At 38.1% G+C, this 12,412-nt stretch overlaps 1 protein-coding gene across 4 annotated transcripts in view; it reads left to right on the forward strand.

Annotated features, from left to right (window-relative positions):
* MIA3 (MIA SH3 domain ER export factor 3) overlaps positions 1–12,412 on the forward strand; it is a 55,081-nt gene that overhangs the window by 33,445 nt on the left and 9,224 nt on the right. For all 4 annotated transcript variants that reach the window (XM_030936890.1, XM_010357112.2, XM_010357113.2 and 1 more), the window contains 12 exons: positions 585–606; positions 2,052–2,140; positions 2,396–2,473; positions 2,555–2,665; positions 4,012–4,083; positions 4,263–4,367; positions 5,044–5,166; positions 5,269–5,380; positions 6,304–6,359; positions 6,450–6,540; positions 6,716–6,854; positions 12,114–12,215. In XM_030936890.1, the coding sequence (XP_030792750.1) occupies positions 585–606; positions 2,052–2,140; positions 2,396–2,473; positions 2,555–2,665; positions 4,012–4,083; positions 4,263–4,367; positions 5,044–5,166; positions 5,269–5,380; positions 6,304–6,359; positions 6,450–6,540; positions 6,716–6,854; positions 12,114–12,215 (1,100 nt within the window). The remainder of the gene's footprint in view (positions 1–584; positions 607–2,051; positions 2,141–2,395; positions 2,474–2,554; positions 2,666–4,011; positions 4,084–4,262; positions 4,368–5,043; positions 5,167–5,268; positions 5,381–6,303; positions 6,360–6,449; positions 6,541–6,715; positions 6,855–12,113; positions 12,216–12,412) is intronic.

A 12,412-nucleotide genomic window follows, 5' to 3' on the forward strand; every position in this document is an offset into this window, starting at 1 on the left:
TTTTTAGTGGTCTAAGAAAATCAAATGATCTAGCTAAGTATTAATAGAATTATTTTAAAATTCAGCCAGTAGTCAATTTTGAATAGGATTTCTGAGATGTTTTCTGGTGAGCAAAAGAGGTGTGTGTCTCAGTACAAAGATCATACCTTTACTTTTGTTTCCTCAGAGTCTTTTTGAGTAGTCATTGTTTTTAGATTGCATTCTGGCTATTTGGAGCTGTCAAATAAATAAAATGAATAAATAAAATGTTAAAATATTTATTACAAAAATATTAGCCATTTCTGTTATTCAAATTAAGTGCTCATTTCATAAAACTGGCGTGCATTTAGATGTATAAACATCTCTTTAAGCTGCAGAGTAAGATATTTACCTTAGTGCTTTATCTGTCAGACTACAACATATCACTACTGGTTACATTTGAAATGCTTTTTAACCTTTTTAAATTGTTTTCATCTTGTGGATTCATGCTAAACCAAACTATTATTAAACTCATTTGGTTACAATTCTGACAGTTGTATTAGAAACTATGTACATCTGTTAATAAAATGTTTGACATCAAATTTAATTTTATTTTTCTTTTCTAGGTGAAGAGTAGAGTATATCAAGGTAAATCTTTTGGCTTATTTTGTACTATTCCCTCTGTATTGGTGTTTGATATTGGTTTTATATAAGTAGTTTTAGTGACTTCTGATATCTGACTGACTTATAGCTTCTGAAAACTTGACTATTCCTAGGTTGCCAGGTTGGATGATAGAGGAAATGGTGATGCTGCCAACTGAGATAGGAGATGAAGAGGAACAAATTGCAGGAGTAGGGAGAAGATAATTAATTTGAGGCAGATTGACCTTAAATGTTGATGTAGTACCAATTTATTCCATGTGACCAGTGTTTCTGTGCTAATGATTTAGTCAGTACATTAAATATTTATTTAAGTAGATAATTTGAGGACTAGAAATGTCAATCAGCATGACTGCATTTTCTGTTTCTCTTTGCAAATGACATATTTGAAGTGATGCCATTTTCTGAGAAGAAAGATGCTTCATGCAGGGAGGAATACTGAGCTATAACATTTTACTGTATTTCCCATCTTGGAAATAAATTAGACTCTCATTGAAATAAAGGTTCTTATTATATTTTTCTTAAATTGTAACAGTATTTTTACGTCCTTATTCTTGTTAGCAGATTGCTTTTTGTATTAATCTGTTTTCTCACTGCTGTAAAGAAATACCCAAGGCCAGGTGTGGTGGTTCACGCCTGTAATCTCAACACTTTGGGAGGCCAAAGCAGGAGGATTGCTTGAGCTCAGGTGTTCGAGACCAGCCTGGGCAACATGGAGAAACCCCGTCTCTATTTAAAAAAAATACAAAAGTTAGCTGGTTGTGGTGACACACATCTGTAGTCCCAGCTACTCAGGAGGCTGAGGCAGGAGGATTGCTTGAGCTTGGGAGGTGGAGTTTGCAGTGAGCTGAGATTGTACCACTGAACTCCAGCCTGGGCAACAGAGCAAGACCCTGTCTCAAAAAAAGAAACACCTGAAACTGGGTAATTTATAAGAAGTTTAATTAGCTCATGTTTCTGCAGGCTATAGGAAGTATAGCGGCATATGCTTCTGAGGAGGCCTCAGGGAGCTTTTACTCATAGCAGAAGGCAAAGTGAGAGCAGGCCTTCTTACATGGTGGGAGCAGGAGCGAGAGTTAGCGGGGAGTTGCTGCATACTTTTAAACAACCAGATTCCACAAGAACTCAGTCACCATCATAGAACAGCACCACAGGGATGGTGATAAACCACTTGTGAGAAATCTACCCCTGTGATCCAGTCACCTTCCACCAGGCCCCACCTGAACACTGGGTACACTGGGGGCTAGAATTTGACATGAGATTTGGTGGAGACACAGACCCAAACCATATCACTTTTTAAAACCATAATAGTTAATGCTAAGAAGTTCTTTTTCCTGATAGTGCCAGATAACATGTCTTTGCTGCTGATCCATTGGGTAATTCAGTTCCATTTAGTGATCATAATAACCTCATTATTTTTTTTCTTTTTTCAGTCACAGAACAGCAAATTTCTGAGAAGTTGAAGATTATCATGAAAGAAAATACAGAACTTGTACAAAAATTGTCAAATTATGAACAGAAGGTATAGTTATTCTTTTTTTTTTTTTTTTTTTCCCGTGGTCCCAGCTTGAATTATTTTCACCTATCTTATAGTTCAGTTACTATGGTATTTTTAAATAATATTTATTATTCCATTAATTCCTATAAACCATCCAGATCTTAAGCAGTCATATGTGTAAAGTACTGTTTTCCTCTGTAAGAGGTCAGTCACTTGAAATTGAGTTCTGGTAGCACTATACTTTATATTTCTGGATTCTGAATGCTTTATTTTATGTAGATCAAGGAATCAAAGAAACATGTTCAGGAAACCAGGAAACAAAATATGATTCTCTCTGATGAAGCAATTAAATTTAAGGTAAAAACTTATTTTGGGGATTACATTTTAAAACGAAAGTATAAGTAATGGGTATAACTAACCTTAATATCTTTTTTGTAGGATAAAATCAAGACACTTGAAAAAAACAATGAAATTCTGGGTGATGCAGCTAAAAATCTTCGTGTTATGTTAGAGTCAGAGAGAGAACAGAATGTCAAGAATCAAGACTTGGTAAGAGTTTTGCTTCTAAGTGTTACTAACAATTTGGGTTTTGAACTCTTTTGTAGATTGAGTTGAACTCTTTATTTTCCTTGCTGTTATGTGAAGTAAGAGTACGAGTCAGGGACGTTGCACCTACTTCTGTCCATTTTTGTGGAATTTTAAGTACTTACACAAGAAGTTATTCTTATGGGCCTAGGAAGTATTTTGGTTCTCAACCCTCGGTAATTGTCACATTGCTTGGCTCTGCCCTCTGAAACATGTGGAACAACTAGGAAACCACAACCCAGTTGAACAGTCCTTGTGTTTTGTTTTGTTTTGTTTTGCAAAGTTTTTTCTTTTTTTTTTGCTATAAACATTTTACAAATAGAATAGTTTTAGAATGACCTAAAAGTTGCAAAGATAGTAGAGAGCGTTCCCATAAATCCCACACCCTATTAATCTAGATGACCTCACTGAGGTAGTATTGCCACATTTCTTCACTGTAAAATTACTTTTTTTTTTTTTTTTTAACTTTTTGCATTATTGTACCCTTTGGAAGGAAGTTGCTAACACAGCCCACAGTGAAAAAGGGTTATGCTCCGTCCCGTTGAGGAGCCAGAATCTTCATAAATTATCTAGAATTCTTCTATATGGGTGATCTGTCTATTCTCACTCCAGTCCTACCATTTTTAATTTAGGCAAGAGCATTTTTATTTTTATTTTTATTTATTTATTTATTTTTATTTTTTTTTGAGACGGAGTCTCGCTCTGTCGCCCAGGCTGGAGTGCAGTGGCCGGATCTCAGCTCACTGCAACCTCCGCCTCCCGGGTTCACGCCATTCTCCTGCCTCAGCCTCCCGAGTAGCTGGGACTACAGGCGCCCGCCACCTCGCCCGGCTAGTTTTTTGTATGTTTTTAGTAGAGACGGGGTTTCACTGTGTTATTAGCCAGGATGGTCTCGATCTCCTGACCTCATGATCCGCCCGTCTCGGCCTCCCAAGGCAAGAGCATTTTTAAAGTACCTTGGGGATTTTTTTTCTCTTGCTACAAGAAAAAAAAGTCACATTGATTTGAACTGTTTACTTAAAAGTTTTTTCAGTTTCTCTTCTTTCACCTTTTAGTGTGGTCATCTACCACATTTTATTCTAACCAGGAAGGTTGTGTGTGCCATGAAATATTTATGCCTTCGATTATTTTCCCTTACCTCTTTAAGTTCTTGATTTTTCCCTAGGGCAAAACTGAAACGCCTGCTTTTACCTGAAACATAGCGGATGGCTCTGGGACACACTTTGTTGATGTTTCTTCTTTTCAGTACATACCCCAGTGTTTCTACTGAAATCCTAATATACATTTTGTGTTCTGTTTTTACATGGCAGATAACAGAAAACAAGAAATCTATAGAGAAGTTAAAGGATGCTATTTCAATGAATGCCTCAGAATTTTCAGAGGTAAGGCTGACTATAATTCCTGAAGGATGTTAATACTATATTATAGTTTGATTGCAGAGCAAAAGTTTGATGTGTGCTAAAATGTGCAAAAAATGAAAACTACATAATGTTGGGCAGGGAAAGTAACTTTTTTTGATTTTCTTTGGAATTAATTCACTAATAGGAGTGTTTTGCATTAGGTTCAGATTGCACTTAATGAAGCTAAGCTTAGTGAAGAGAAGGTGAAGTCTGAATGCCATCGGGTTCAAGAAGAAAATGCTAGGCTTAAGAAGAAAAAAGAGCAGGTAAAGGAAAGTGCGTGTCGTAGGTCATGTAAAATAGAGAACCCGGTATCATACCTCATGAATGCCTTTTCTCAGATCTATTTTTAAGGTAATATATGTGCAGGATTCTGTTCTTAGATATGCAAAGTTTAAACTATGCTTCCAAAATTGAGCGTAGGTATACATTCTCTATCTGTTCTGGATTTTCTGTTCTGTACAATTTATTTTGGCTATCAGAGTGTGTAGTCTTGTTTTGTCAAACACCAATTGCTGTTAACTTGAGTAGCCTCCAGTGGGTAATAGACTGGCTTTTTAGACCGAAGCGTTAGATATTTTATAACCCTCCTTTGAGTAGTTACTGCTTCACTAGCCAAGGGAAGGTTACATGAGCAGGAGTCTGGACTTGGGAGATAGTAGGATGAGCCCTTCTGTTCCTTCTGGAAGTGAATTATTTGACTTGGCTACCATTTTCTGAAGGATGCAATAAAGAAGATCCAATTTCCTTGACAGCTCTGATGTTCTCACTGTAGCTCTGAGGGTTGGGACCACTCTCTCCTCCCGCTTAACTAAGGTCTTAGCCCATAGGGATAGGCCAAGGAGAGGCATGCCTCCTTATTTCCCTGTCTCATTCACTTAGTCCTAATGTCTCCAGTACAAAAGCCCTAACCTGTGGGAATCTTGTGTTTTAACTTTTCAGTTGCAGCAGGAAATCGAAGACTGGAGTAAATTACATGCTGAGCTCAGTGAGCAAATCAAATCATTTGAGAAGTCTCAGAAAGATTTGGAAGTAGCTCTTACTCACAAGGATGATAATATTAATGTAAGTACATTCTCATGAATACAAGCTTAATTCTTGTGAATTATCATGAAATCTGGAGAATTAAATGGAAAGACTCTTAATGCCCTTTTACTTCTTTTCTAGGCTTTGACTAATTGCATTACACAGTTGAATCGGTTAGAGTGTGAATCTGAATCTGAGGGTCAAAATAAAGGTGGAAATGATTCAGATGAATTAGCAAATGGAGAAGTGGGAGGTAAGATCAGTCCCAAGGAGGATGGACCCATTTTGCCTTCCTGTCTTTAAGTGCACCAGTGCTACTTTTCACCTGGCTGAATTTCCTCTTAAGCTTTCTAGTTGTAAACACGTATCATTGGATTTGAATGTATGTCTGCTTGCACTGGGCAGAGGTGGATTGCTAGGGTGTGGTGTAGCAATAAGCGTGCAGTGAACACTGACTTTGTTTTTACATTGAGATTAGGAGGATGCATGGGAGCTGCACTGGTCATGTCTTACACCTCTAAGTATTGAACACATACAGTAGTAGAAACTTGTTTCTCAGTTTCATGAAGATGACTTGTTAAAACTTGTCATCTCAGTAGCTGTGTGGTTTTAAGGCCCACAACTGTTTTTAAGAGTACTGAGGTGGTTGGAGGCATAAACTGACTAAGGCCATGAAAGAAACCACAACTGGTTTTGAGAGTGCTGAAGTGGTTGGATCCATAAACTAAGGCCATGAGAGTGGAGGCTATAGGGTAGCAGTGTTTACTGATGAGGACAATGTTTCTAGATGCCCTCTCTCAAGTTGGATATTGCTTGTGTAGTGGGTGTTTAAACCACACCTGGTAGCAGATTCTGGAGGAGAATAGGAGGGAATCTTTCTGAATAAGATGCTAAGCCCAGATGGAGGTAGATATGAGAGAGAAGAAAGAGCTTTATCTCACATGTTTCTTCTTGCTCAAGAATGGCATGTATAACATGTTTATGTACAAATGGGAATTCAGTTTTTCAGTCTTAAGTTTGCAGTTCTCTTAAAAGTCAGTCTAACCCTGTTCTGTTTTTGTTTGTTCTTTAAATGTTTGAACATGACAATTGTTTGGTTTTGGGTAAATCAAGAAAATACGAATTTAAAAAGCAAGGGAAGAAAAAGCAATGAAAGAAATCCTTTTGTTTTTTTAGGTGACCAGAATGAGAAGATGAAAAATCAGATTAAGCAGATGATGGATGTCTCTCGGGTATAATCCTTTTTAGAGTCCCATAATTACCTGTGAATGCTTTTACTATGCCTCACTTTTGTGAATACTTCTCTCTTCTCCAATTTTTAGACACAGACTGCAATATCGGTAGTTGAAGAGGATCTAAAACTTTTACAACTTAAGCTAAGAGCCTCCGTGTCCACTCAATGTAACCTGGAAGGTAGGTTGCTTCTTGAGAAGAAATTGCTGTATCTTGGAAAGATACAAAATTGCATTAGAAAGATAAAGAGCGGCTTCCTGCTTTCATTCGTCTCATTTCTCTCAGCACCAGCCCCCAACCAAGTTCTCACGTTCTTGTGCACACACATAAAACTCCCATGTTTTATCCTTTACAGACCAGATAAAGAAATTGAAAGATGACCGCAACTCACTACAAGCTGCCAAAGCTGGACTGGAAGATGAATGCAAAACCCTGAGGCAGAAAGTGGAGATTCTGAATGAACTCTATCAGCAGAAGGAGATGGCTTTGCAAAAGTAAGACTGTCATCATTTCCTGTGAACTGTATTGCCATGTGACTAAATAAATGTGTACTAATATAGATACTGTTATCATTTTTTAGGATTATTTATACTTTTTTACATCTGTAATTAGTATAAATTTGTCCTTCTTTCTTTCTGCTTTGTTTCTCATAAGCTGCATTTTTCTTCCCTTTCAAACTGTTGCCTGTAGCTCCCTGAAGAGGGAGCAGTGTGCTGGTGCCGACAGGTGCTGCCGTGGAGTGCTTCTCTTTGGAAGATCTAGCCATGCCTTGTCTGTGGCTCCACCACTTGTTTCACTTTCCTTTCTTTGTGGTCAATTATGTAATTTCCTTGAAAAAGTCTGAGTGATTTTGTATGACATGTGTTTTAGTAGAATAAAAACTTCAAAAAAGGAAAATTTACTTATTGCAGGTGCATTTAGTTTTGGACTTCACAGAGTCAGATATTCAAACTAAATATAATTGTGGCAAAGATATTAGGAGTTTTGAATATAAAACTATTTGGCATGTATATTTAGATATTAATCCTCTGAAATACATGTCTCAAATTTCGAGCCAGGCACCTTTTGAAAGCTGTATTTTTATAGTTCTAGTTTTTTCTCCACAAAAACATCTGAATTCTCTAAAAATAGGTTATCTGTGGCACTTGATATTTGTGTTTGCTCTTATATTTTAATCTTTGGTGTATATGGCAGTGTGTGAGAAGGCCTCTCTTGCTAAGCAAACTTAATTTTTGAAATGCTTAGACCGCTACTGCTGTATGCCATTAAATATTGAAACTATGCCATTAATGTTTTCTCTAATTCTTTGCTCACCAAGCAGCCAGTTTAGATTTTCCAGGTTTTGTTCAGGCCAGTTCTAAATGCCCGTTCTGCTTCAGAGAGACATTCCCCATTTCATTACTTTTTTAAAAAAAAACACTTCTCTGCCTCCAATAGTAATGTGAATTACTTAAATGGCAACTGTTTTTCTTCATTATACAGTTAACCCATTGATGTGGCAGTATTTTATTCAACTTCCCCAACATTCATTCAGACTCCTTGTCTGGTTTGTACTCTACTGTCTACCCCTAAAGTCACTGTGTTAGTTCAAGCCCTTGTCATCTTTTATGCCCGTCCCTAGCTAATCACGTATCTCCAGTCTTGTCTTTCCTTTCCTTTCCTTTCCTTTCCTTTCCTTTCCTTTCCTTTCCTTTCCTTTCCTTTCCTTTCCTTTCCTTTCCTTTCCTTTCCTGTCCTGTCCTGTCCTGTCCTGTCCTGTCCTGTCCTGTCCTGTCCTGTCCTTGTTTTCTTTCTGACGGAGTCTCACTCTGTCACCCAGGCTGGAGTGCAGTGGCACAGTCTCGGCTCACTGCAAGCTCCGTCTCCCAGATTCATGCCATTCTCCTGCCTCAGCCTTCCGAGTAGCTGGGACTACAGGCGCCCGTTACCACGCCCGGCTAATTTTTTTTGTATTTTTAGTAGACATTGGGTTTCACCCGCGTTAGCCAGGATGATCTCGATCTCCTGACCTCGTGATCCGTCCGCTTCAGCCTCCCAAAGTGCTAGGATTACAGACGTGAGCCACCGCGCCCGGCCCCCCATCTCCAGTCTTTCTTATACAGCTTCTTCCCAGTTCCGATTGTCTATATAGTTGCTAGAGTGAACTTTTTAAAATACAAGTTTGTCCATGTCATTATGTGCTTAAAATCTATCAAGGATGCTCCATTTCCTTCAGGGTGAATTCCAGACTCCTTAACAGGTAGAGGCCACTTCCCCTCAGCTAGTCCTGAGCTGGAGAGGCAGGTTTCTTCTGATGCTTCTTGAACTGCAGACTCTGAACCGTTCCTCCATGCCACTCTAAACCTCTTTGTCTTTATGTATGTTGTTTTCTCTGTAGTAAAAATGTCCTTTATTGTTTCTGCCTGGCAGTCTCCTACCTACTCAAATGTTTATGCTCCTAAAAGTCTTTTTTGGAGTGAGTTGTAGCATAAATAAATAGGTAGCCATAGAGACTGGGTACTCATTTGCTTCTTAAATGTAATTCCTAAATATATGTTTGAGTTGAAATCTACATATTGGTATCTGCTCTCTATTTGATGGCCTGTTCTGTGTTCCTTTTTTCATTTTTTTGAATTGTTAGAGTATTTTAAATGATTCTGCTCTTCTCTATTTAAGCTTGGTGGTTACAAGTTGTTCTACTTGTCCTCTTGTTAAAGGCCACAGCATGTATCCTGGACTTATTAAAAAGTCTGACATAATATAGTTACCTCTTTCTTAATAGAGGAGTTACCTCTTTCTGGGCTTTAACTTCCTCCTGACTTAGATGTTATTGTGGTCATGTATTTTAATGGTCTGTGTAGCTCAAACTCCACAAAATGTTTTGTCTTTTACAGTGCTAACCTGCTGATACTCAATTTACACACCTATTTATAGTTCCTGTCATCCTTCATTTTCCTACATCTTCAGTCTTCCATTTGGGATCACGTTCATTCTACTTGAAGAATATACTTTCATGCAGGTTCAGTGAGTTTACTTTTGTATGGAAATGTCTTTATTTTGACTCCTTTTTTTTTTTTTTTTTTTTTTTTTTGAGACGGAGTCTTGCTCTGCCACCCAGGCTGGAGTGCAGTGGCCGGATCTCAGCTCACTGCAAGCTCCGCCTCCCGGGTTTACACCATTCTCCTGCCTCAGGCTCCCGAGTAGCTGGGACTACAGGCGCCCGCCTCGTCGCCCGGCTAGTTTTTTGTATTTTTAAGTAGAGACAGGGTTTCACCGTATTAGCCAGGATGGTCTCAATCTCCTGACCTCGTGATCCGCCCGTCTCAGCCTCCCAAAGTGCTGGGATTACAGGCTTGAGCCACCGCGCCCGGCCCCTTGACTCCGTTTTAAAAGGATCTTTCTGCTGGTTATGGAATTTTGATAGTTGTTTAATTTTAGCGCTTTAAAGATAACCAATTATCTTCTGGTTTTAAAATTTCTTTGAGGAATCTATTATCATTCTTATTTTCTCTTTTCTCTTTTTTCAAATGTATTATGCCTGCCCTAGCTGCCTTTAGTCATTTTTCTTTTTGGTTTTTCAGCAGTTTTCTTGGGAGGTGCCTACATGTAGGGTTTTGTCATCACCCCTCCACCGCTACCCCCCTGCTTTTTCTTTTGCATTTATACTGCTTGAGGTTATAAACATCTCTTGAATTTGGAGACTCTTTTTTTCACATATTAATTCTATCTCATTCTCACTTGTCCTGAGAATCCAGTTACACATACTAGGATCTCCCACTCCTACCCCTCACCCAGTGCCTCCTGCATTCTGAATTTGCTTCATTCTGGTTGTTTTCTTCTGACCTATCTTCCAATGTGCTAAAATCTCACCTCAGTTGTCTAATCTGCTAAAATCATTGAGTTCTTTTTGGTTTCACTATTTTTCACTTTTATAGCTTCTAATCCTCTGCTGAAATGTGTAATCTTGACTTGTACTTCCTTCAATATGTAAGGCACAATTGTTTTAAAGTCTATGTGGTAATCCTATTATGTGCATCCCTTATGAGTGTGTTTCTCTGGTCTTTTAGATTGTGATCACATTGTCTTGTGGAATGCCTAGTTGGTTTTGATGGAGTGGTGAACTGTCGGGAAATTTGAGGTCTAAGATGATGTTATCGTCCTACAGAGAATATATGAGATTACCTCTAGTGGGTGGTCTTTACTTTATTCCAGTTAGCAATTAAAATCATTCAAAAACGGCTTAGTCCCTTTAAAGGACATTGTATTTATTGCCTGTTCAGTACTCCAAGTGTGCAGCTCTTTTCTGGTCTCAACCCAAAGCCTAGGGCTTTTACTAGGGGTCCTTCTCATTGGCAGTCCTGAACTCCACTTCTTGTTTCTCTGAACCCAGGGATCTGTTGAAAGTTCTTTTCAACCTTCTTATATGTCTGCATTGTCTTCAATGCACGGATGAACCTGGGGGAAAATGGCTTAAGATGCCAAGCCAGGCTTACTTATAATTCTGTGTTTTTTCCTACTGGATTTTGTTCACTGCCTTATTAGCTTTCTGATGCCTTCGAGCACATTCTTTATATTTTTGTTCATATGTTCTTATTTTCAGCATTTGCAGACTAACTCATCCATTATTGGAAACAAAATTCTCTTGAATCTTTCTTCAAGACTTGTTTTTTCCACATCCCTTCCTAAGCCAGAGTCAGAGAGGGATTGTTCTGTTCTTATATGCACCTTTTACACATTCAACTGTGAGCCCCTTTAGTGCAGAGGTGGTGCTTACCATACCCATGCCTTTATCTTAGCCTCTTACAAGGTAAGTAGTATATTATAGCCACTCATAAAATATTTGCTGAAGTATTGAATGAGCAGTTGTAAAAGAGTACATAAACTTCTTTCTCTTTAGTGTTAATAACCCTTTTTACTATTTTACTATAGCTCCTCTATTTTTGTTTCCAAATTGTGGAAAATTTTCAAGTACCTTTTGCATCAGAACTAGAAGTAAAGAAGTACAAGGGTAACTACAGGTAGCACTTTTAAACCATTAAATGTTGCTGCCTTTGCAATCTGTGTTCTAGTTGGCTGGCCTCTTGAGCTTGAAGGTTATCAGGTTAAAACCAATTTCCAGTACATAGCACCCTGATTACGGGACAGTTTGTATTCTTTTTCTGTTCAACAGGCATTGCCAATACTCAGATCTGTCTCTCTGCTTAATCATGATTCCATTGAAATAGGTAGGAGAGTTCCATGTCTGTAGTGTGAAAATGTTCTGGGGTTAATTGTACAGTTAAGGACATGTTCTAAAAAGCTCTTTCATTGGCTGTCTTTATCATGGTACCAGTCTTGGATTGAGAAACAGCCCATAAGAAAAGTAATTAGTGGTCTTTCCATGGCTAGAAATAAGAGAAGTAATTGTCTCCTGCATTATCCTAATAAGCTTAACTGTGTTAGGTTGATCAGTGCTGGCTTTCTACATTGAAGAAAACTGCGCATTCATCATTTCAACACAACAGTCTTTCCCATGGGACACATAAAGTGCTTTTTTACATTTGTATTATTTACTAATGAAGAGAGAATTACGAGACATTAGAAAATGCAGGTGATGTATCAACAGGCCATAGTTGGATTTTTATCCTGACGAACAGTTTGAGTTCCTTCCTATGACTTTGTATAATCTATGCATTTTTAAGAATAGGATAGGAAATGAGATTTTATTAGAGCATTCAGACAGAATGCCAGGAGGAAAAGAGAAACACTTCCACTGACAACCAGTTTTATCTTAGGAAACTGAGTCAAGAAGAGTATGAACGACAAGAAAGAGAGCACAGGCTGTCAGCTGCAGATGAAAAGGCAGTTTCGGCTGCAGAGGAAGTAAAAACTTACAAGTAAGTTCACCTTCTAAAGAGGGTATCAGTGGCTAATGAAACTAGTGTTGGCTTTTTTTATTAGCACAAAAGCATAAATAAATGGTTAGAGGACAGGAATACATCAATTCACAAAAAAGAAGAACTATATTTTAAGTTAACAAATGGAAAAATATTAACAAATAGCCAGTGTTGGCAAAACTGTAAGGGAACTTGAT

This window comes from Rhinopithecus roxellana, chromosome 8 (assembly GCF_007565055.1).
Source record: "Rhinopithecus roxellana isolate Shanxi Qingling chromosome 8, ASM756505v1, whole genome shotgun sequence".
Taxonomy (NCBI): domain Eukaryota; kingdom Metazoa; phylum Chordata; class Mammalia; order Primates; family Cercopithecidae; genus Rhinopithecus; species Rhinopithecus roxellana.